The sequence below is a fragment of the Gorilla gorilla genome, chromosome 13 (genome assembly GCF_029281585.2).
Source record: "Gorilla gorilla gorilla isolate KB3781 chromosome 13, NHGRI_mGorGor1-v2.1_pri, whole genome shotgun sequence".
Taxonomy (NCBI): domain Eukaryota; kingdom Metazoa; phylum Chordata; class Mammalia; order Primates; family Hominidae; genus Gorilla; species Gorilla gorilla.
In genome coordinates, this window is record NC_073237.2 from 93779873 (window position 1) to 93805983 (window position 26111).

General features: G+C 38.6%; 1 protein-coding gene across 1 annotated transcript in view; it reads left to right on the top strand.

Annotated features, from left to right (window-relative positions):
* TDRD7 (tudor domain containing 7) overlaps nucleotides 1–26111 on the top strand; it is an 82621-nt gene that overhangs the window by 45111 nt on the left and 11399 nt on the right. The window contains exons 7-15 of the mRNA XM_004048322.5: nucleotides 1557–2143; nucleotides 6221–6407; nucleotides 11936–12047; nucleotides 13675–13877; nucleotides 14874–15008; nucleotides 16756–16842; nucleotides 19806–19940; nucleotides 22186–22296; nucleotides 24189–24691. Of these exons, the coding sequence (XP_004048370.1) occupies nucleotides 1557–2143; nucleotides 6221–6407; nucleotides 11936–12047; nucleotides 13675–13877; nucleotides 14874–15008; nucleotides 16756–16842; nucleotides 19806–19940; nucleotides 22186–22296; nucleotides 24189–24691 (2060 nt within the window). The remainder of the gene's footprint in view (nucleotides 1–1556; nucleotides 2144–6220; nucleotides 6408–11935; nucleotides 12048–13674; nucleotides 13878–14873; nucleotides 15009–16755; nucleotides 16843–19805; nucleotides 19941–22185; nucleotides 22297–24188; nucleotides 24692–26111) is intronic.

Sequence of the window (26111 nt, forward strand, 5' to 3'; positions counted from 1 at the left end):
ACCTCTGCTTTCAGTGATGCTTTAGGCTTTCCAGGTGTGGAAGTTTTCCTCAGTCCTCAAAACTTAAGCATACATTGGTAAAAGTATGAAGAGGAAAACCTAATGTTTTATATTAATATCGTTCACTTCCTATGTGATGTAGAATATGTAGTCAGACTAAAAGGAATTTTATTACCAAGTTGCCTATGTCTTTTAACTTGTCAAAACTCTTCTCTGATAACAAGACAGCACCTTCTTTCTTTGTACATAAATGTTTGTGTTCACTCTTCCTAAGCATTGTATGGAGAGTGAAGTAAAAAGTCAGTGTTCTTTACTAATAAGCTACCTAACCAGCATACTTTAAAATTCTGTTCTTCTGGGTGGACCGTGGTTCCTGTAAACTTGTAATTATTACCCTAAGGGGTTAAATTGCAGCTAAGGGGTAGGTAAAATAGGATCTGACAAAATAGAAATACTTTGGAAGGCAAGGAATTTTAACTTCAGTCTAATGGTCTCGTACAGGGTTCAAGAAACTGCTTTTGTAAAGGTCCATGGTAAATGTTTAGGCTCTGCAGGCCAAGAGCTGCAACTAACAGATGCAGTCCATCACAGTTATTCAACTGTGTCACTGTAGAGCAAAAGCAGCCAGAGAGAATATGTAAATAAATGAGCATGACTGTGTTCCAATAAAACTTTATGTATATTGAGTTTCCTATAATTTTTGCAAGTTATGAAATAATTCTTTTGATTTTTTTTCTAGCATTTGAAAATAGAAAAATCATTCTTTAGCCCATGAGCCATGAACTGCATTGGGCCATGCTCTAGTAGTAGAGCTGACCCCTGCTCTAGTAGTAGAAAGGCTTAAAACTCAGGGAGAAAAATTATGCCATACATCAGTTTCTCTTCTCCTTCTCTTACATAAAAATATGTCATCAAGCTGTGCCTCTCAGAAATGGCATGCAAATGAAATTCAAGATTGGATGACATACAAGTGCTAGGTATTTTTAATACTTGTTTGTTAGAGTGACAACACTTGCAGCTAAACTTTCTGCTGTGGTTGTTTTAAAACTGTACTTTATCTCTGGAGCATCTTTTTCTAAATAATGGAAAGCCAAGGGTTTTCTCAGGCTATTGCAAGAAGAAGAGAGATGGCACTCCTATTTTGTCTAAATATTTTCTAGTTTTCTTCCCAGTGGTTTATTCCTGACAGTTTTAATACCTTTTCACAACTTATTTTTAGTCAGTTTTGTAAGCTATTGTTTTGGATTTGGCAGAAACAACTAAATGAGAGTACGCGTTACAGGGCAGAGCACTTGTGATTTTCTAGGGCAGCTGGAGTCTCGATGCCGCACAAATGAATTTAATACTATTTTATTTTCCTGTTTATTTCTGAAATGTGGCTCATGTTATTTGCAGGTGGAGATAATGCATTAAAGTCCTAGCAATTGAAAAGAGTAAATCGTACACTTGATTAATTTGGAAACAGCATGACTCTCAAATTTAGAATGCATTAATGTGTTTGTGGGTTGTTTATAGTCACTGAAATATCTGTCATTTGCTTTATTTAAAAATTTCAGGTGGAGAAACCTTGCAGTGGTGGCGAAGATTTACTTCTTTATCCAGCTAAGAGAAAGCAGCTTTTGAGAAGTGAACTGGACACTGAGAAAGTACCTCTATCCCCACTACCTGGTCCCAAACAAACACCACCGTTGAAAGGGTGTCCAACAGTTATGGCAGGAGACTTTAAAGAAAAAGTGGCAGACCTGCTGGTGAAATACACAAGTGGCCTTTGGGCCAGTGCACTTCCGAAAGCATTTGAGGAAATGTACAAAGTGAAATTCCCTGAGGATGCCTTAAAAAATCTTGCCTCACTTTCTGATGTATGCAGCATAGACTACATTTCTGGAAATCCCCAGAAGGCCATTCTCTATGCTAAACTTCCATTGCCCACTGACAAAATCCAAAAGGATGCAGGGCAAGCACATGGTGATAGTGATAGCAAGGCTATGGTTGAACAAGAGTATTTGCAGATAGAAGAAAGCATTGCTGAAAGCGCTAATACCTTTATGGAGGACATAACAGTTCCTCCTTTAATGATTCCAACTGAAGCATCACCATCTGTATTGGTGGTTGAACTGAGCAACACAAATGAAGTGGTTATCAGGCAAGTTTCATTTTCTAATTCTTTAGGATTCTGATATACTTTTGTGACTTGTCTATTCTTCACATGGATGTTGAGGGTTAAAGGAAGAATAATATGGCCAGGCGCGGTGGCTCACGCCTGTAATCCCAGCACTTTGGGAGGCCGAGGTGGGCAGATCACAAGGTCAGGAGATCGAGACCATCCTGGCTAACATGGCGAAACCCCGTCTCTACTAAAAATACAAAAAATTAGCAGGGCGTGGTGGCGGGTGCCTGTAGTCCCAGCTACTCGGGAGGCTGAGGGAAGAGAATGGTGTCAACTTGGGAGGTGGAGCTTGCAGTGAGCCGAGATTGTGCCACTGCACCCCAGCCTGGGCGAAAGACCAAGACTCCATCTCAAAAACAAAAAAGGATAACATATTCTTAGTTCTATAGAGTTATAGTGAGGCTTAATAATGTATTAATATTTGTTAATTGTTCAAAATATACAGCTATCCTAAGACTACTAATAGCTTTAAACATTGGAATGATAATATGAACTTGAAAAAAAGATTCATGTCAAAAGCGTGATGGTAACTATATTATGTCAAAAGCAATACCTAGTTCGCAGAAAAGGCAAGTGCCCTACACAGTGCATAATACTATTTATAATCTGGGACTATGTAGTATTTCCTAAAAGTAAAAATAGCTCAGAGCCGCTTTCCTTGTATAATACATCAGATTAGACCTTGGACCCAAAGGTGCTCTATTTATTTGAGTCTTTCAGTATCATTGCCTGAGAGGAGGTGTCATTGCCTAAGGCATCATTGCCTAGGTAGCTAACAATAACTAGAATAACAAAAAACAGTACAGCTCCAGGCACCTGTCTTGGACTTTTGAAGAAAATGCAGAATACGTGGAAAATATAGAAAGACTATAATTTGCAGTCTCCATTTGGGAAAAAGAATGGGAACCTATGTAGCTGAACCCCTGGAGGTACCAGTCCAGGGTGTGGCCATGGCTGGGCAGATCAGAAAAATGCTGAAGCAAACAGAATCTGGGCTCCTTCAACCAAATGGTCCTTTGGTTTGGGCTGTCTCTCCTCCAGAGACCCATAACTGAGATGGAAAAGCCCAAAGAAGAACCACAAAAAATAATTAGAATCCTTCGATGAAAGAAGAGCTCAAAAATTTAAAGCTCTTCCATTTGAACAAATGAAACCTGAGTAGATAATAGAGTGAACCTAGTATCTTCAGATGCTCAAACTAGAAGAACCTTCAGAAACTTTAGAGAGGATAAAGCTTTTATTCTAAGATGTGGTGTAGCCTGAAGATATAAATAGGTTGCTGAAGGCTACAGGTCCCAATATGTTTCACTATTGTATTGAAGTAAAGGAAAGATATTGAAGGCCACATTACCACCTTTTACCATTTGACTATACTATAAAGAAACTTCCACGGCAGGATCCTTTGGTATCTGTAACCAGTAACTGTTGGTGCCATAGTCAGAGACCAAGCACCGGGCCAGACCAATCACATGGTTTCTGTTGTTCACACCAAGGTTTGTCAAGGATGATTATGTCCAGGGTCGTCAGATTATTTAAATACCTTATCCCAGTAGGAATTATAATCCTGGAGTCAGCATTTTATGTGTTCAGCAGAGTGGCTGGCAACCAGCAAGCAAGATGGGTAATGTCTGCCATTAGGTTGACCTTAGGTTATATTGGCTTCTGCCCTCCCCACAAGACTTTGCAAACCTCCACCAGACTGAACCCTGTTCTGTACTGGCATCTTCACGCAGGCAGGCAGTAGGCACTGGAAGCTGGATCTCTGGCTCATTAGGGCCTGGAGGGTTCTGTGGCAGAACCCTCATCTCAAATATGGGAATCCCTTGTCTCAGAAATTAACTTTGTAAAACTTTGTATTTAGGGCATCTCTAGATTGGCCTATCCATCATTCTTTGCTCCCCTTGCTCAGGTAATTTGAGGATAATATATGACCTCATTCTCGTCATTACCCACTGTCATACCAGCTGTAATGTCAGTCCTGCACTGTGCCTCATCCATCACCCTCCATCTTCCCCCTATCTGTGCAGCCCTCCTTCTCTCCTGGCTGCTTAAGAGAAGAGAAGCTGCCTGCAGATCCCAAGCCATTTCTCATCACCTTCCTCCCTTCTGGCAGGAGCCTGTGTTTGGCAGACCACCACATCAGGGCTGCAGCCCAGGCCTCTGCCAGTTGAGCACCCAGGGCTACATAGCAGCACTAGGGGGAGGCCCAGTGAGACTCTAGGTCCCAGCAAATGGGCACTCAGGTGCAGTTGCAGACCTTCTGGAGGACTTCAGAGCCAAGAGTGCAGCTGCATTCAAGGCAGTGCCTTAGTATTTGCAAAGCTCAATACATTTAAATGATAGTAGCTGGCTCAGTGACACATACACGTCCTCCCAACTACTCAGCAGGCTGAAGTGGGAGGATTGCTTGAGCCCAAGAGTCCAACCTAGGTAACATAGCAGTGAAACCCTGTCTCAAAAAAAAAATTAAACTATAAGAGTATGGCAAAGCTTCTGCAGCTATTTCTGAAGCCAATAATATGCACATAATATTTCATTTTAAAATAGCCATTGCACATGGTTTCCATTTTGTGTAGGACTTTCTGAGGTTTTTTTTTTTATTTTTTTCTCCTTGTAATGAATTGCTTGACTATGGCATCTTCTGCCCTGCTGATAATTACCAAGAATACATAGAAATAGTCCTAAAGGAACCATTTCTTAGAGCTGTACAGGCCCACTTGGAGCCTGGGTGAAACCTGGAACAATACAAAGAACAAGGTTCTTGTGGCATCTCCCCTGTCTCCTGGGCCAAGTGATGCTGGTGCTGTTAGAGTATAGCCTTCCAGCTAAAAAGGCCTCGATCCTATGGCTGGGACAGCTTCTCTTACATGACCAAAACTTGATATGCCAGGTTTTACACCCTAGAAGGAGACCCTGGACGAAATCATCTCTGAGGACTAAAGTGCAAGAAAACAGTAGCCTGTTTTGATAACATGAACTGGAACAGGGTGACCACAGTTGTCAACAGTAGAAAAGTGTAGAAAGGAATAAGGACATAATCCTGAAAAAAAAAGTTCCTCAACAAGCATACAGTTTTAGAGACATTTGACTAGAATATGGTACCTCTTTTAAGGGTATCAGAAGTCAACATTTAGTTGTAATTTGTTCAAATTCTTTAATAAGTTTGGGGGGGGGGTGTCACATTGTTGTGTTTAGTGTACTTACAGCTTTGTTTTTTCTCTAGTAAAATTTCATTGCTTTTCAAAGCTTGACCCAGCCCTAGTTAGGTTAAAACTATGTTCTAGAGTCTCTTCTTAGTAATCTGTAAAGATTTCCAGCAGCCTTAGTCAAGATCCAGCGTCGACCCTCACTTCTCTGGCCTCCAGGCCTCCCTTGGTGTCTCCATTTTCCACGTCTCCTCCTCTCTCCCCTTCCTGACTTTTCTCAGCCTTGTCCTTCCTGAGGACACTATCGCTGCTTCCTGTTATGCCCTCTCGTTGTCTGGATTGCTCCACGTTTCCTTTGTTGTGGGATATGTTGGACCAAATGTTTGCTGTGTTGTTTGGTGTGTGTTTTGTGCAATCTCCATTGTCCCTTATCTGAGAGGGAGTCTCACTCTGTCATCCAGGCTGGAGTGCAGTGATGTGATCTTGGCTCACTGCAACCTGCAACTTCCACCTCCTGGGTTCAAGCGATTCTCCTGCCTTAGCCTCCCAAGTAGCTGGGACTACAGGTGCGCACCCCCACACCCAGCTAATTTTTGTATTTTTAGTAGAGATAGGATTTCACCATATTGGCCAGGCTGGTCTCAAACTCCTGACCTTGTGATCTGCCTGCCTCGGCCTCCCAGAGTGCTGGGATTACAGGTGTGAGCCACTGTGACCAGCCCCCTTATCTTCTTTTTCAAGAGATAAGTATTTCACTGAATACACGTTCTCCTCCCTGTTGATATAAGCAAGTCCGAGACTGGAACCAAAGATGGCAGCAGGGAAAAAAGAAGGACAAAAACGAATTCCTATTGCTTTTCTTCTTCTAGGTTACTTCATTTGCATTCTCTTCTTTTAACTGATTCAGGTATGTGGGCAAAGACTATTCTGCTGCTCAGGAATTAATGGAAGATGAGATGAAGGAATATTACAGTAAGAATCCTAAGGTCACACCAGTCCAGGCTGTGAATGTTGGGCAGTTGCTGGCCGTAAATGCAGAGGAGGACGCCTGGTTACGGGCACAGGTCATCTCAACAGAAGAGAACAAAATAAAGGCAAGCACTGTTTACTTTGTCATAGCATTATGGATACAAATACCTTATTATTTTCCAAATGTAAATATTTTTTACATTTTTGAAATTTAAATGTTGTATCCTATAATTAAATGTAGTTTTCAATGGAAGTTGAAAAGATAATATCTGTAAAAGGTTATCCCTGTCAGCCTTTAAATTCGTGGTAGTTATTATTATCTCAGAGTTTTAGTTAAAAAAATAAATTCCCCATGGGAGTATTCATAACACATTATCCAATCAGGGAAAGACACTTCCTATTCCCAGGGGATGTATAATGAATACTGACCAGAACTCTGTGGGCCTCTTATCAAGGCAAGTACTTCGGAGTGAGGGAAGCCATACAGACCAAAGGAGACAATTCTTCTTCTCCCTCTTCTGTAGCCAAGACACAGGTCCTTCTCCACAGCTGCTCCCAGCGTAGCCCTCTCCACCCTCTTGAAAAGGCCAGTGGGCCCATTTGCCACTTGCTTCCATCAGCAGACTCTTCTGGGCTTGGCTACATTTGTGGATATCAGCCTCTGCACTTTGCCTCTTCATACCGTCAATGCAGAGACCAAGAAGCACAGTTTCCCTGAGAGCGGTAGTGTCTCAGGGCCTTGGAACACCCAAATAACATGCAGAGAAATTAGGTATTAGCTCCGTGTGCTGTGTGGTCAGTTGTACTAGTATATCTATAATGTGTTACTTCTTTCTATCTTGGTGGAAGCTGTGTGTCTATTTGGAATTTATCCTTTGAATAATGGGCCTGCTACTTGATAGAGAATTTGGAGGGAGAGAAAGTCTTTTCTTTCTCGATTGTTAAGATGTCTCCCTTCCCTAAAGGGAAATGCACTTTAAGACTTGGGTTCATTTCTGTCCTTCATGATGGGAAGGACACTGTGTAGAAGGGTGACCCTAGTTCCCCACTTCTATAGTCCCTTGTATTTATACAGAGCGCTCTTGGACTGTGAGGGGAATGTATCTAAGATCTTTTGGTTTTCTCTAGATTTTGCAAGCAGGGAAATATGTTTCTATTTCTGCAGCCTCTGTTCCATAATACAAAACCTTATTCCATGTGTCACTATCAGCCGCCAGCCAGTAATCCTATATGTGTCATTGAGTGCAAATGACCAGTCCCTGAACGCAGGCTTAAGTCCATCAGTTACTGGCCACTGAACCCTAGCTACAAGTGGGAGTTAGGAGGTCAGAAAGGGATACTGCTGTTTTTTAGCAGGTTGCTCAATAGGAGAGGCCCTGACCCTCTCCAGAAGTAAGCTCACCCAACCACCCAGCCACCCTTTCCCATTTGCAGAGGCATTTAGGAAATTCCCCAGCTGAATCTACAAAGGCACAAATTTTAAGTAATTTGACTGACTTTAAAAATCTGAAAATTGGAAAATAGTTTGCCAGTTTCTTATGAACACTTACCATATGACCCCTAAGGCCCACAAGGTGTCTTGTACATACATGTGTGTTGCAGCATTATTATTAATAGCCCCAAACTGGACACAGCCCAAATGTTCACCAACAGGTGAATCATAAAAACAAATTATAGTTGATTCATGTAGTAGAACACTGTTAACAATACAAAGGAATTAACTACTGATATAAATAGTTTCATGGACAAACCTCACAGAGTTTGTGCTGAGCAAAAGAAGCCAGGCACAAGAGAGTAATGTATGATTTCGTGTAAATGATGTCTAAGAGCAGGTAAAATTCATCTGCAGTGATAGAAATCAGATCAGTGGTTGCCTGGGACAGGAGGTGGAGGGGGGCTAATTGCAAAGGGCAAAAGGAGACTTTTTGGGGTGGTGTAAATGGTCTATATGTTGATTATGGTGATGATTATATGGATGTATACATTGATCAAAGCCCATCAAACTGTATTGTAAACGGGTATCTTTTATTCAGTGTAAATTATACTTGGATAAAGTTTGAAACCTGGAAGAAGCTAAGGACCACGATGGTCACTGGACCAAAGGAGAACACAGGGCTTGGGCAGTAGTCCTGAGTCTGCCTGTATTTGGGTGTGTGCCTTTGGTCAAGTCCCTCCATTCCTCTGGGTCTCTAGTTGATAGGAGATAACTATCCCTAAATGTTCCTAGATAAACTTCTGTTTCCTGGCCATTTCACTCCCCCGGCCCTTAGGAAGTTCAACAAAAGCTAAGCTATTTTGAGGCACAGAGATTTCTTATGAAGAGAAGAATCATATGTAAATCCTAGTGACACGTTAACAGTGTAACAATATTTACAATAAATAATGCAGATATTCCACAAGGATATCTCCCAGTCTGAAGTCTATAGGGCAGTCACTTTCTTTCCTCCCTCCCTCCTTCTGCTTTGGGAATTCAGGCTCTCGTGTCAGATAGAACTGAGTCTCAGCTTTGCCATTTCTAGCTGTGTGGCCTTAGGAAAGTTATTTAACTTCCCTGATTGCTTATGTGTAAATTCAGACACTCTCATCATGTTGTATATACCTGATACACTTTTTCACTTTTTACTGGAGCCAAGAACAAAACATACAAGTCCTTGTTCTCAAGAAGCTTACATTCTAGTGAGAAGAGAGAGATGACAAGCATACAGTAAACACACAAAACAATTTTAGTACAATGAAGGAAATAACCAATAAAGGAAATAACTATGATAGAAAATAACTCTGAAGCAAGAGATAGGCAGAGTGATGTGATCTCATTTAGATGCTTCAGAAATCATTCTGGGACTGTTGTGGGGGAATGGATTGTATTATAGTAGGGCACAGAAGGAAAGTAATACTGGTTAGGTGGCTGTTGTAATAGCCAGCTACCTTGTAACCTGGATTAGTGAAGATGGAGGTAGTGGAAGAGATTCAGGATATATTTGGAGGTAGAACTGACAGGACACTGACCTGTTGGAAGTGGGTGGTAAGCAAAAGAGAAGATTCAAGATAAGCTACTGGGTTTGGGGCTTGAGCAATTGACTAGATATTGGTGCCATTTGTTGAAATTGGGAAGTCAGAGAGAAAAACCGTTGTGGAGAACAATTGAGAATTTCATAGGACCTGCTAGGTTTGAGAATAGCTATCAGATGTCACATGGATGAATTTGGAGCTCAGGGAGCAGTTAGGACTGGAGATGTGTCAGGTTGGGAGGCATCAGCATATAGGTGCTATGTGAAATCACAGGACAAGATGAGATCCCCTAGAGAGAGAATACACGTAGAGAGGAGGAGGGGCCTGGGCCCAGGTCCTGAAACCCTTCAGTATTTACATGGAGGCATAAGGGGAGCAGAAAAGCCTGTAAAGATGGCCAAAGAAGAAAAACCAAGAGAGTGGTGTCACAGAAGCCAGAAAAAGAAAGCGTCTCTTGAAGAAGGGAGTGACCGGCCTCGTCATTGCTGCTGAGAATTATGGGCTGGATGTGAAGAATAAAAAAGGTAGCTCAGTATCTTGTGCAGTAGCAAGCTCTTGGGACAGCGGTGATTGTAGCAATCCGGGCCTGAACTTGTTCCCCACATCCCCTTGAAGCTGACAGAGACGATTTCTCCCTTTATTTGGAGAAACCCCAGCTACTTAGCACCAGTCTTGCTTCACTTGAATTGAACTTTGTCTGGTGGTAAGTACTGATTCCTTCCTTGCTTTCCCTGTCAGATCCGTGGTGAGTAGGAGAAACAGGAGATGCGGTCACCTGCTGAGGCTGGTGCCAGTTTGGCCTGACCCAGGCCCACATCCCAGGGGAGTCTGCTGGGTGATAGGTAGTGCTGGGAGACCTTTGGCCACTTGATGGTGCCAGAGAACCAGGAATGGACTGGGGCCTTATGCCAGATTATGTGACTACTGGCCCTGATCCCAGGACATTAGAGAGAGAGAGACTACTGAGCCCTCACAGAGCAAAGGACACAGAGCAGAGTGTGGTGAGAGTCACACTGGACAATGCATGGAGAAGTGTTTTATAAACTGCAGTTGCCGTACAAACATGTATGATTAAAAACAAGAAAAGAAGCTACAAACAGTTCAGAAACACTTTCTTTTTAGGCTTTGGAGCAGTTATTCTTTAATCTGTTCTTGTGCTAAGAATACATTCTGAATTTCCCAGGAGTCATGATTTCACATGCTATGTCCTATTGTCAGACCACGTTACCTCCATTTTGGGCCTGGGAAGAACAGAATCTAAGTTGTAGGTGGTGATAGCTATTAAAGGAAATGAGAGCTGCCTGACTCCTGAGGCCTATGAGAAGCAAAAGCAGGTGCTAATTTAGGATTGGAGAAATAGACTTGTGCACTTAAATGGCCAGCTGCCTGACATGCAGCCCTACCAGCGATCTAGGCCTAAGTCAGTGTTGAGTCAGATGTGGATTCTAAGAGATGGTCTTTCTGATACAAGGTAGACAGGCCCCACAGGCCCGCTTATCACATGGCCAAGGAAAGGAGTTAGTGGTGTCTTCTGCTTTTTTCCCTTAGATTCTCTGCTGGGGAGGGTTTTTGTTTCGTGTGTTTAGTACCATAATCTAGGTACTAAGAAGCTGGCCTGTGGACTTTATTTTCAGGGAGGCAGTGAAAGGAACCTACCTCATGTTACTTGGTATTAAGGCCAAGACTTTGCCCTGGTGTTTGTTGTTTTGTTTGCTTTGTTTCTTTCAATAACCATCATCTCCTTTAATTAGAGATGCATATTAGGTTTTCAACATTTTCCCTTAGGTTCTTAGTTATTCTAAACCATAGCTTAATGTTTCTAGATTTTTATTTTTCTCAAAAAAGGCTTTGTGTTTATATAATCCTTTTAAACTGAAGATTCTATAAATATTCTTAAAAATAATATCCAGGCTCTTAACAGTCTGTGCTAATGGTGAGGAAAAGTTGTGCAGGTTTCTGCAAACACAGACCTCTGTTCAGCAGACTTAGGCCTTTTTGCTGAGCTGAAAGAAGGCCTAACCCAGCTTCACACCCTTGAAAAAAATAGGTATGCCTGTTTTTTAGTTTAGAATTCCATGTTGTTCAGCAGTGATACCATTGTTGTCATTGATGAAGCATCTCGGTCCCTGGAAGCACAGTAGCTGAGAATAGCCATCACAAATGCTGCTTTGGGGATTTAGAATCTGATAAATACCACAAGGATGATGCCTGCCATAGAAACAAATACTGCTGTCCAGGGAACGGGTGGAAATGTGTAACTCAAAAAAGAATAAGCTGATATAGGCATTATGATATTAATGAAAGCACCAAAGGGAAGGGGAGCAGAGTTGGCAGAACCAGGTAGATAGGCTGCTGAAAGACTGGCGACAGCAAGGTGGCAGGGCTGAGCAGTCTTGTTCTTCCCATTGAAGGGGTAGGGTGAGGTAGAAGACTGGGACCTGGAACCAGGACCCCTGGTTTCCTTGGTCTCAGCTCCAGCCTTTCTCTTCTGTGGTAAGTCAGGGGCACCTCCCCAGCTTTTTCCAGGTGCCACTCTGCCACTCAGCTTGCTGATCATGGGATAAGATTGAGCCAATTAAGTGTATCAAATGAATTTTTTAAAGAGAGGATGAAGAACTAAACATTCTGTTTTTTTAATCATTAGGTATGCTATGTTGACTATGGTTTTAGTGAAAATGTTGAAAAAAGCAAAGCATACAAATTAAACCCGAAGTTTTGTTCACTCTCATTTCAAGCTACAAAATGTAAGCTTGCAGGTAAGAGGAACTTTTTTAAAAACTCTCTCCATTTCAATAGGCTATTACCACTGTACATTTGGATAGTTGAATCCTAAAATGGACTAAGTATCTCATGTTATAATGTGTTACTTCTTGAAAGGTTTAAATTCATGTCGAATGTATTCTTTATAAGATACCGTTATAAAAATGTTATGTTTTTATATTTTATGTTATATATAAAAATGTATTATAATTTCTTATAAAAATGTCAGCCATCTTAAAGGGATTTTTCTTGTTCTAACTGCCCTAGTAACAATTGATAGAGGCCCTGTTTCATGACATTTGATCAGTTTCAATATGTTGTTCAGCATGTTGTGAGGTGACTCTCAGCCCCTTTCCCACTGAGATGGACTGTGGTGATGCTGTGGGGGTGTGACTGACACACCCTCATGTGCCCAAGCATGGGTTTGATCACAGGTCACATGCAGTTTTTGGCATAGTAGATGTATCATTGTTCTTTTCCTTCCTCCTAAAGGAAACAGAGGAATCCACCTGTATGAGAGTGCCATGTAGGGATAAACTTAAAGGACAGATGACACATTGGTCATGTTTGTGATAAGGAAAGGCATTGAAATATGCACCATGCCGGGGGGACTTGAGCCAAATGCAGAAAATGATCATAATTATTTCATGAAAATTAGTACTCTGAAGAAATGCCTCCTTCCCAGTGGGATGAATTCTTATGTCACAGGAGCTGGGTTTGACTCTTATCTGTGAGATTAACCTGAAGAAATTTTAAAAACTTGTTAACAACTTTTAGAAGTTGGTGTTGGAAAGAGTGCATCAAGAGCATAGGACAGGATTTAGGGTGTTGAAATTAAATGTTTGAGAAAAGTTCAAAGTTATATGTCTGGAGAACAGAACAAGAAGAAGAAAAAACTCGGAGGAGTCTGAATTTTAGCTTGTGGATTTAAAGTAGAAAAATATGGAAATAGGCATTATAGTACCATTGGGGGAATATGAGCTAGTTTTAATTCATTTAATACATTAACGTAGAATTGTCATATATGTTATGTGGAACTATAATTTTCTAAGAATTTAGAGAGTAGTTGGACTACAACAAAATTCATCTAATACCTGTGTTATGTTAAACACTACTTAATCTGTCTTTGATAAATGAGAAGGTTCTTTGGTATCCTAAGGGTCAATAAAAAAGAAACAATAGTGGTTGTCTCAATTTCCAATAAATGTGTGTTCATTTTATAAGAAAAATAATTGTATATATGTAGGAAGTGCATTACAAACATATGACTGGAAGACATAATTGATGGCTTCTCATATGTGTTAGTTTTTTGGTTTTAAATATGTGTTCATGTATAAAGTGAAGACTGTTTCTCCCAAGGTAGAAATTCTGATTGATTATCCGTTTCTCTGCTTGTTTTAAGATTGCCTGCCTTAGTGTATCATTCAAAAGGGCATTTACATTATATTTTTTTAAAACCTAAGAGGTAAGATAAAGATTGTAAAACAAAGCTTTCATATAAAATTTAGTAATTTTGCAGTAGGCTTATAATTTTAATCATGGTCAAAACAGACACAATCCATCTATTCATCTTGAAATGATTTTTCTAATTAAGTAGAAATTAAAAGATTCAATATTTTTCAGGCTTGGAAGTCCTAAGCGATGACCCTGATCTAGTGAAGGTGGTTGAATCTTTAACTTGTGGAAAGATCTTTGCAGTGGAAATACTTGACAAAGCTGACATTCCACTTGTTGTTCTGTACGATACCTCAGGAGAAGATGATATCAATATCAATGCCACCTGCTTGAAGGCTATATGTGACAAGTCACTAGAGGTTCACCTGCAGGTACCACTGTGATCACTGTTGTTGCTTGTTACACATTTTGTATGAGAGAAAAATCACCAGAATATTATACATTTTAGGCTAACAATTGATAGAGACAGATTACATTTACATTGAGGGGAAAAAAGGAGGGAGTGGGGCTAGAAGGGAAAAAAGTACCAAAATGTTCAGAGTAATTGTTTCTTAGGAACTGGATTTTTTATTTTCCATTTTCTGCAATGAGCATCTATTGATTTTATATGAGATTATTTTGTAAAGATAATAAGGAAAAATAACACAAAAGAAGGGAAAATTGGGTCCACGAAGATGTTGATTATTAGCTTTAACTTTTTTTTAATGTGAAGAACATAAATGCCCCAAAAGAAGGAAGCCTTTAAATAAATTATAGAATATCTACCCAAGAGAATAGGATGAGATGTTAAAAATGGTCATTTTAAAGATTTCATAGAAACAATGGGAAAACTTCTGTTTTAATAAGTAGAACCACTGTGAATGTCTTTATTATGGTTTGACTAAAAATGGGTAAAATTGAATATTTATTTTGATTATGGTTTTTTAAAATTACTCAAATTCATATGACCTCTGGACACAGGTTAGAAAGTAGACTGATGATGGATTTGATTTTGTGAGAGTTTATTTTCACTTCTGTTAATGTTACAAAACATGGTTTGTGTAATTCTTTTTCTAAATAAATGGGGAGAAAATAAACCAACATTAAAGATAGTCTTGGCCTTTCAGACAATGGAGTATGGGAATGTATGCACAATGTCTATTTTGTGCTTGGCATAAATGATATTAGACATTTCTCTTAAAAAGAAAAGAATCCAAATTAGTTTTGTACATTTAAGCTATAAATTGCATTTCATCTTACATATACTCTAACTTAAAGATTTTAAAATGCAAAGACTTCTTATGGGATGTTTAGGTAGATTCCCTTTAGGTAGATAAGAGCTGCATTCTGCTCTCAAGCATTCACGAGGTATCCTTTGTCTGTTATAGGTTGACGCCATGTACACAAATGTCAAAGTAACTAATATTTGCTCTGATGGGACACTCTACTGCCAGGTGCCTTGTAAGGGTCTGAACAAGCTCAGTGACCTTCTACGTAAGATAGAGGACTACTTCCATTGCAAGGTATAGCAGAACCTCTTCTACCTCTAAAATTAGCCCTAAAATTACAAGCAAGAGTAATTTACTAAATTGCAGAAGTATGAACAATTTTTTTTGTATGAACGATTTTTTAGTAGTCTGAAATGGTATCTCTAGAATAGTAGGTAAAGAGCTCCAGACTTCAGAGCTTTAAAAGAAAAACACAACACTAGTTTCTGCAATGTAAAACGAAGATAGCAATAGTGTGTACCCTATAGGATTGTCCTGAGGACACTGCCTGGCATGTAGTCAGTGCGCAGCAGTCGGTAGATGTGTTATTTATAACATGCAGTTGATGATGCCACAGAGCAGCTGCCTGTGACTGTCTGCTAGAGCCAGCTGACTCTTCTGCCTCAGGCAAGGAGAAACCTTGGAATTTAGGAGGATAATAAAACTTTCCTCCTTAATTCTGCCTTCATCTTCCTCCTTAGCCATCACTCCTTGAGCTCTTTATGGACCCTGAGAACCTGCCACCTGATAAATTTGGTTCTGCAGTTCAAATTGTATTAATAAGCTCCTTATCCTTTAATTCTACTATTTTTTTCTGAATCGAGCTCTGTAGAGGTTTTATTGTGCTTTAAGTTTCTAAAATGGTTTCCTTACCTCCATTAGGACATTATGGTCATATTTCAGAATATGCTGTGGTTTCCAAATCACTAAACCCTACTGCCACTTCTGCCCTTACCCCCTCGTCCCTGGAAGTGAACTCTTCCCTCTAACCCACAAAGCACATCAGGCACCTCAGGGCATTCATATTCAGGTTTATATTTTAGCTATTTGGGTACTTATTTGCCTTTCTAGACCGTATGCTTCTTGAGGGCATAGACTATGCCTTACCAATTTTCTGCATCCCTTACAGTATCTAATCTAGTGTCTTATGTAGAATAGGTATGCCAAAATATGTGCCGAATCAGGTTAAACCCGCATTCAAGTACAGTCTGGAATTGAGACATTCCTATATCTTTATCTTGTTCTGTGTTACAGAGGTTTAATTTTAAGTCTATCTTTGAAAAATCTGAAACCCCCAGCTTGGCTGACTCCAGTGACTCATTTGTATGGATGTTGTCCTTATAACCTTTGGTGGTGAAAAGGACTCGATATTTCCTACTGCACTCGTAACCTAAGTGAGACATTGCCTTTGGGGAGAGTAGAAACACACACCCTGAACAGAAAGAGACCATGGATAGGTACCCCCAACTTCAAACTACAGCAGAAGAGGAAGATGAGGAGACTTCATCTTTACAGCTGTGATTTGTTGGTATTTAACTGGCACTGACATACATATTTGTGTTGATAACATTTCTTTGTTTTGGAATTAAAATGTTATCTTTGCATCTAAATGTGAAGAGATGAAAAGAATAGGCCCACAGACAGCTCTCGCAACCTCCTCACTGTTCTCCTTTTTGTCAGATTCAACACCTCTCTTCATGTGTAACTGATGGAGCCAGTGCCTAAGTGAATCATAACGATCTTATGCTAATGTTTTTAGACATGTTAACAATGCTGATTTATGAGCCATGTGCATGTAGGGAGAGTAAACTACTGATGTCAACAAATGTATGAGTAACAAGACAAAAGTTTTATAACCCTGTGTGTTTGCTGCATCCATTGCTGGAAGTCTGACTACATGTCGGTTAAGTCTGCCAGTGCCACAGCGATCTGTTTTTCTAATGGTGTAGCAATATGCTCTTTGCTAAGAGTAATAAGAGTATCATGCATTTCTGTTTTGCAGCACATGACCTCTGAGTGCTTTGTTTCATTACCCTTCTGTGGGAAAATCTGCCTCTTCCATTGCAAAGGAAAATGGTTACGAGTAGAGGTAAAAATCAGTCACTTGGCTTTTTAATCTTAACTTATTGTGAAATATTTCAAATATACACATAGGTTTTTTAAAAAATTGAATAAATACTCACAGACTCATCATCAGTTTATGAAATAAAACATGACCAGTATGGTTGAAATTTCCTGGTTGAAGTTATGGTCGAAGAAAGTTTACATCTCCTTTCTTCTGCCTCCACCCCAGTTTCATTTGTTTTTTTCTCATTCTTACTTGTTTATATTCTTACTGTATTTGTACTTGTAGATACACACTTTTACTATATATTTTTAATATTTAAAAAGTGGAAATATATTAATGAATATGTGTGTATAATATAAAGGCAAATGAATAAGTATAACTAAATGAATAAATATTTTCAAACTTTATATAAGTAGTAAGAGGTATTGGTCATGCTTTTTCATTCATTATGTTTGTGAGATTCATTCATGTTGATGTGTGCAGCTGTAGTTTATCTATTTTTACTGCTGTGTGATTCAACACTATTAATATGCCAACGTTATCACTCCATCTTCCTGATGATGGATATTTAGATTGTTCCTAATTTTTTGAACCTTCCTGTCTGTGTCTTCCAGGGTACATACATAGGAATGGAGTTTCTAGGTATTGGGAATGCATATCTTCAATTTTACTAGATCTTGCTTAATTGCTCTCCAAAGTTGCCCTCCATTGAGAATATATCCCTTTAAGAACTGTGGCTTCATGGGGCAGTGTCAGATCCTCCCTGCCTCCTGCCTGGATCTAAGGCCATGTCTCCTGCCCAGGACAATTTTGGCTTTAATGTTCACATACTCTTCTATTTCTAGTCACTAACAATTGTCTTATTTTCTTGCAAGCTCAGTTACGAACTTGAAAGGAGTTTTGTTGTGGTTTATCTTGCGTTTCTATATGTTTTTAAAAAGGCGGGTTTTGGATTTTTGTGGTTGCTTTCCCTCCCTCTCTTCATCTAGTTTGAGGTGGCACACACTTATAATCCCAGCACTTTGGGAGGCCAAGGCGGGAGGATCACTTGATGTCAGGAGTTTGAGACCAGCCTGGTCACAATAGTGAGATACCATCTCTACAAAACCAAAAAGAAAAAAAAAAAACTAAAAAAAAAAAAATTAAGAAAAAATATTGGCTTGATTTTTTTTTTCTTTTTTTTCTTTGATACAGAGGTTCTTAACCTAGATGCAAGGACCTCAACTTTCAGGGGGGTCCCTCAACCCTCCTGGAATTGTATGCAAATTGTGTGTGTGCTTGTATTATATATTTTGGGGGAAAAATATGCATAATTTTGTAAGATTCTCAAATCAACCCCCAAAAGGTAAGAATCGTTGCTTTATTGAATTTTTTAAATGCTGCACAGCAACATTTTGATAACTTAATTGAATTGATTTTTTTCATTATTTAAATAAAACTTGGTCATGTCTACTTTAATGAGAGTAGCAGTTTTGAAGTAATTATTGCTATTAATGTGAATGTATGTCAGAAGGCTGAAATCTCGGGTCGTATGACCAAGGGGTATGTGCCTAGGTATAAACTTCAAAAACATGACTCGTTGAAAAGATCATGGCATTCTTCAGATCTTAAAGTTCTGTGTGATTTAATTTAAAATATATAAATGTGTGCATACTAACTTTTTCAACTTTTTATTTTGAAATAATTTTCCTTTTTTACAAGTTGCAAAAATAGCACAAAGAGGTCTCATTGGCCTTTTACCTTCTCAAATGTTAACATCTATATAACCATTGCATAATTATCAAAGCCAGGAAATTGACATTAATACAAAACCATTAGTTAATCCACAGAACATACATTTCCCAAATTGTCCCACAAAGTACTTTTTCTGCTCCAGCATCCAATCTGGATCCCACATTGTCTTTAGTTGTCATGTCTTCTTAGTATACTCCAGCCCGGCAGTTACTCAGCCTTTCTTTGCTATTCCTGACTTTTTTGAAGAATAGCATTATGTTGTAAAGTATCTCACAATTTGAGTATCTTCATGTTTAAATTTAGGTTATGCATTTTTGGCAAAAAGAAGCCTTCTTAGTGTATGTCCAAATATTTTAGATAAATATCTAGTATTATTTTTGTTATTATCAAATTGTATACTGTCTACCTTCAAGGTAGACAAAAGGTTTGAGTACTCATTCTCTTAGTGATGTATGGAAAGTCAGAGAAGGAAAAATAATTAGTGAAAAGCAGATCCTATGTTTAATCATGTATTTATTCTTGATAGTTATACAAATAATTGCAAAGGTAATTATTGTTTTGACCCCAAAACAATAGTTTTTCCCTTATATTTTAATATTTTGGAGAACAGACTGTATCTTATAATCAGCAATATATAATAATGTATCAAATCATTTTATAATAAATCACATCCTAGAATTGTAGAAATAATAAATATTACTATACTTATTTTATTGTTTATTGTCAGTTTGCTGATTATTACTGATTAACTAGATGTTGAAAGCAATTCTACTCAAAAACAATGTTTAGTAGGCTGGGCGCGGTGGCTCACACCTGTAATCGCAGCACTTGGGAGGCCAAGGTGGGTGGATCTTTTGAGGTCAGGAGTTTGAGACCAGCCTGGCCAACATGGTGAAACCCCATCTCTACTAAAAAATACAAAAAAATTAGCTGGTTGTGGTGGTGGGCACCTGTAATCCCAGCTACTTGGGAGGCTGAGGCAGGAGAATCACTTGAACCTGGGAGGTGGAGGTTGCAGCGAGCTGAGATTGCACCACTGCACTCCAGCCTGGGTGACAGATCAAGACTCCGTCTCAAAATAATAATAATAATATTTAGTAAATAAATACATTTTAAATTAAAGGAAAATTTTAACACTGATAGTCTGTTCCTTTTAATATGCATTCAGGATTGTACAAAATGTAATTGCACAGAAGCATTTTGGTCTTTTGAATATGCTAATAAATGAGCCAACACTTATCTCATTTCAGATCACAAATGTTCATAGCAGCCGGGCTCTTGATGTTCAGTTCCTGGACTCTGGCACTGTGACATCTGTAAAAGTGTCAGAGCTCAGGGAAATTCCACCTCGGTTTCTACAAGAAATGATTGCAATACCACCTCAGGTACTATGTTACCAGCCTGGGAGATTTGCTGGAACAGATTTGGATGTGTTCATAATCTTATTGTAAGATGCCTTCTCAGTTTTGATCTCATTAATTTTTAAGAAAATTGGAAATTGTCCAAATGTGGTTGTCTGCTGGTTTTCAGAAGTAAAACATTGCTGACTTAGACAAGAAGACCAGTCATATTTACATACTGTTGTTTGAGAAATGTTTGTTTTCAAGAGCATCCAGTCATTAAGCTGTGTTGTCCAGTTACAGGTTCCATTTTGATAATTAGATGCCAGTACTGACTTATGTACAGTTCCAGAATATTGCGTATAAATGTTTATTTTTAGAGTTTTTAGTTTAATTAGGTAACCATTTTCTTTGGAAATCTGTTTAGACATAATCATTTTCTCGGTGACTTCCCCACCATACATTTTAATTAAAAGGTGAACTTCAGCTGATCCTTTCTTTATTCATGAATGTTCAGATGATAAGGATTTTGAATATTTTGAATTGTTTAGAACTACTCACTACCTTTAGGAGAAATAGAGGATTTTGTGCAGAAATTAATATCTTTTAAAAAATAATGTAGTATTCTACAACTTCAAGATGCCCATTTACTAATATTTTCAAGAAGACATCTTCTGCCATCAAACTCAGTAAATAAAACATTGTCCATAATTAGCATGGCTTTTGACATGTCTCTCCCTCCCATCACCATTGCTTTTTCTAGCTGTGACTATTACAGAGAAGCTTTTTTCAAAATCATTTTTACTGTCCATTGTTCATCCATAATTCTGGAAATTGATGGGCCTTTAAGTGCTACTCTGACTAAATAATACCTCTTGTTGGAACAGCCATGCAGGGCCAGGCTTACCTAGAAAAGATCCCCTGGTCTGGAGGGCAGTTGGGAATCTGTCCCACCGCTGTGATTGTCTGAAAGTCCACAACAGTACCACCTGTATGCTACAGCATTAACAATCACTAAACTTTTTTTTTTCATAATCTTGTCTAGGTTTATTATTTGACAAATGGGAAGACTGTTGGTTGGGAGTACTTTAAAAGCCAGCTAGCCCAAGCCTCTGGCTCACAACATCTCTCCAAGAGTCTAAATCAGAGTACCAAACTGATGGACTGTCAGCCAAAGCCAACCCTTAAATACTGAGTTTTGTCTCTTGGCTCTTAAGTATTTTAAAAATGTGAATTGGTTGCCAGGATTTTAAAATTAGGAAATTTCACACAAAAATTCCTACTTCTAGCTTCTCTCTTGACAAATTGGAAAATCTGACTGCTGAGCACTCTTCTTGTGGGGAAGTGCTCCTTAGGAGTTTGGGGCCTTCTCCTCTGCTGGCCCCATCGGGTCTGCCCCACTCCCTCATTGCCTGCCCAGCCCCTGAAGATATTCAAGTGTGCTGTCTGCTCTAAGTGACCTCCTCTCCAACAAGAAAGGTACCACATCCAGCCAGCAGAGCGAGGAGAGGCTTAGAGCTCCTGAGGGAGGAAGGCAGGAAGACAGGAAGGGGCTCAGAGAGGAAAAGGAATCCTGGAACTGGGTTTCATCCCCTTCACAAAATTGTTTCCGTTGATTCGAGGGTTTGCTTGAAGCTGAAGGAAATCCCTGAGTTCACTTTTTAGCCTCTGTTGTAGCCATTCTACAGATGCTTGTATAGTGGTGGTAGGAGGTAAAAAGCACTGGGGAAAATGAAGCTTTTAGGGACCTGTGGATTTCAGTTTTTCTCACCCTCCTTAGTTCTCATTACAACCTCGTTCAAAAGGCAAACAAATGTGCCTGGTACCCACGAGGTACTCAGGAAATGCTGAATGAAGCAACAGGAGTCAGATTTCCTCCAAATGACAATTGATTTTTTTTTTTTTAAGTTGAGCTAGAGGGTAGACCTTGATAAAAGTCCCAACCCTGTCTTTGCAACTTTGGTATCTTATACAGTCTTTCTGAGTCCATTTCCCCATCTGTGAAATGGGGCTGCAACACCTATCATGCAGAAGTATTGTACAGTGGGAAGTATATGGAGTGCTGGGGGTAAGCCCTGGCTCATAAAGGAGTAAAGACAATAGTAGTTATATAAATAGAGTTAGGAACATAGCAGATGCTCAAACCAGAAACTGTGATTGTCGTTATTAGCTGTTGTTGCTTGCTGTCTATCTTGATACCATTTGATTTGTAGAAAAATAATATTAACATTACTCATAACCAGGTATTTTAACATGGTGTGTTCACTTTTCCATCATATTTTCTTTTCAGGCCATTAAGTGCTGTCTAGCAGATCTTCCACAATCTATTGGCATGTGGACACCAGATGCAGTGCTGTGGTTAAGAGATTCTGTTTTGAATTGCTCGGACTGTAGCATTAAGGTTGGTTATCTTGTTGGGCCTGATACATTTAGAAAGGGAGCTGGCAGCTGTCAGGGCTCATTTAGTTTTTGTGAAGGAATTTTATCTCACTGTAAAATGGATGCTTCCACATCCAACACATTTTTTATATTCAGGAAATTGGCTACATGTGTAGCTGTAAGATATTTTATGGTTTAATTCTTATTTAAGAAGTTATCCTGTGTCTCCAGTATTATTTTTAAATCCTTCTTATAATTTTTCCCATTATTAATGTAGAAGAGATGGTTCTCCACTTCTGTTTTGCTTCATGATAAGGGATTAAGTCCCCAACAGAGGGACCACAGATCTCTTGATAAATGTTTCTAAAGATCATTTAAATAAGTCCTCTATTTCTTTTTTATTCACAAAGTAGAATAGATTATAAACAAATCATCTGTTTATAATTGTGGTTCTTAGCCTCTTTTTCCTAAAGTTTATTTAATCTGCTGTACTTATTTCACTAGCTCTTGTTTCTTTTTCTGTACTTTTGCATCTTTAAATCAAAAACATTGCTCATATATCCAAGAATACAAATTTAAGAAGATAGTTTTTCTCTGTTAACTGATGGAAATTGTATGACTGTTTTATATAAACATTTAAAATGAAATGTCCTTGAAAAATATCTTCATGAAGACCTCTAAATTATTCTAGCTAGCAGTGATTTTTCTGTCTTTGTATTCCTCTGGGGTTTATAGTGTACAATTACATGCCATATTCTTCAGTTGTCACATGATAATACTGTTTTCTCAGCTACTCTTTAAGCTCCTAAAGCCAGAATATTGGATGGTTACTCAATAAAAGTACTTTTTGTTAATTTTTAAAACTGTACTTCTGTATTATAAATTTCAAAATGAATTCGCCGTCTATTTAATTAGTACTTCAGAGGATGAATGTAATAGAGGCATCTTGTTGGAAAAAAAAGAAATTTTAAGTAAATCACTGTAGATGGGTTGCCTTGCTGTTATCTCCCTCTCCTCAGACCTGTGTTCCTGCCTTTCATTTCTAGCCCAATTTGGTAAAAGATAAATGTGGCTGGAAGTATCTTATTTTTATCATTCCTAAGATAAACCAGAGTTGCTGATGAGAATAGCCAACAGTCACCTAGCTCCTTGGGACACACAGCAGTACAGTCCCAATTATTAATGTATGATATTTCCATACAAACACCCCTCTGGCCGAAAGAGCAAAGATGGTTAGGTAGTCAAAAGGTCTCCTGGACAAAAAGTGTAAAACTAATTTTGACCCGTTCTGTGGAGCTTGCTTCCTCTTTTTCTTCCCAGGTCCCTCTCCTCCCATGTAATTGGAGATGGGGAAAGGGGTGAGGACATATACTAGGACCAGACAAGGAATTTGAAAGAGGGGTGCTTATATATATGGTGGTTGTCAGAGCTTTTTCCTTCCCTTCCCAGTCTTGAGGACACACCAGCCTTAAGCAGAACGCTCATAAATCATTTTGCCATCATTGTGATTGTTTTTTATTATTGATGCTGGGTGATGAGTATATCAGGGTTCATCATACTTATCATTTCTACTTTAAGTGTTTTGAAATGTCATTAATTTAAACTATTTTAATCATGATATATAGAATCCTTTCTGTCAATGATAATGACCTATAGCAAGTTATAAAGTTTTCTCAGACTTTTTAAAGATTAGTAAATTTTTTATTTCCATAAGGCTGCACTGTTTCCTAGACTATTTTGACTTCAGAGCCCATTCATTGCCAAGCTGTGATAATTTATCTTTCCTTAAATAAAATGGATTTTAGCAAGGGTTTTGGCAAAATACTGTGTTTTAATGATTAAGGTTACTATAACTGCCTCTCAAAATTTAATGTGAACTTGTATTTCTTGTATCGTTTTTTGTGTTTTCCAAAGGTTACAAAAGTGGATGAAACCAGAGGGATCGCACATGTTTATTTATTTACCCCTAAGAACTTCCCTGATCCTCATCGCAGTATTAATCGCCAGATTACAAATGCAGACTTGTGGAAGCATCAGAAGGATGTGTTTTTGAGTGCCATATCCAGTGGAGCTGGCTCTCCCAACAGCAAAAATGGCAACATGCCCATGTCGGGCAACACTGGAGAGAATTTCAGAAAGAACCTCACAGATGTCATCAAAAAGTCCATGGTGGACCATACGAGCGCTTTCTCCACAGAGGAACTGCCACCTCCTGTTCACTTATCAAAGCCAGGGGAGCACATGGATGTGTATGTGCCTGTGGCCTGTCACCCAGGCTACTTCGTCATCCAGCCTTGGCAGGAGATACATAAGTTGGAAGTTCTGATGGAAGAGATGATTCTATATTACAGCGTGTCTGAAGAGCGCCACATAGCAGTGGAGAAAGACCAAGTGTATGCTGCAAAAGTGGAAAATAAGTAGGTCCTTGGACAAAGCATTTTATTCTACTCCTAAGAAAAATGTGTAAAATGATGCCAGAGTCTTAATCTTGGCAGGGGGACTTCGAACTGTACTAATGGGAATTTTGAATGTGAAAGAAACACAGTAATTTTTCCGATTTTCTAGTATTTAAAATGATGTCACTTATCAAAAAATATATTGGCCATATTCCTGTTAAAACCCAATTATATAATTAAAATGAATGTTTAAATATTTTTTCCATTTTTCTATTAGAAAAATGTTTTTATTCAGAAAATAACCAGATTTTCATTTAATGACTTTTTATTTTAAAAATAAAAATATTATGGAAAAATTTTAAAATATAAAAAAGCATAAGAAATTAAAATCAACCACCAACACATAACACTTGTTAAACTACTTATGTATTTCCTCTAATTTTATATGTGCATATTTATATAGTTGGTATATTATTAGTATGTATAATTTTGTACCTGCTTTTTTCACCTAACATTATGTCGTGAACATTTTCCATGTGATAAAATTTCTTCAGGAACCTTTATAATGGCTATTTTAATCATGATATACAGAATTCCTTTTTCCCAATGAAATCATAATTTACTTACCATTCTATTTTGTTATGTAAGATTTTCTCTCCTGTATTTTTCACTATTATAAATAATAGTGAATGTAAATCTTTGCATTTCTGATTATTTATTTACGGGATAGATTCTTAGAAGAAAAGTCACTTGTTGGAAGATGGCAGGACTCTTGCTTTATGTCGTCAGCTGCATCCTGGCATCTGTGCCATCTTTCATAAGGAGCAACAATGCTTATTTCACTACTCTTTGGCCTTGGGGCTATGAGAACATACTTTCTCTTACATTTCTTTAGCACTTCAGTGTTTTTTCTAATATTTTCACATTTGGGTCCACACCTCCCCAAAGCCCTGCAGGATGTGCTGGTTTCATCCAAGTGAAGCCCAGACACCCCACTGTCCACTCTCCACTCAGGCCATGAAGCCCTGGGAAATGGCACAATGCCCATCCTGTTCCTTTGCCAGCTTGCTTAGGAGAAATGAACAAGCTTATTTATCGATGCTGAACACAAAGAACAGTCACCCCTCCCCAACACACACACACACACACACACACACACACACACACACACACACACCCCAAAACTCAGTTTAAAAGGTCAAACTGCTTATTTTTTATATGAAATGTTTTAATTCTTTAAGATAGCAAACATAGGCATGTATAAAGTTTTGTCATTTTCATGGGAGAAAAAAACTAATTTTTAACTCTCAAAAGTGAAGCGTATAAAAGCTCTCATTTTGAAAAACATACAATTTGTATGTCATAAGCTTTTCTTCTCTAAAAAACCATTTCTACTGTCATGTTATTTATAACCACAAGCATAAATAGGTTTAATTCAGTT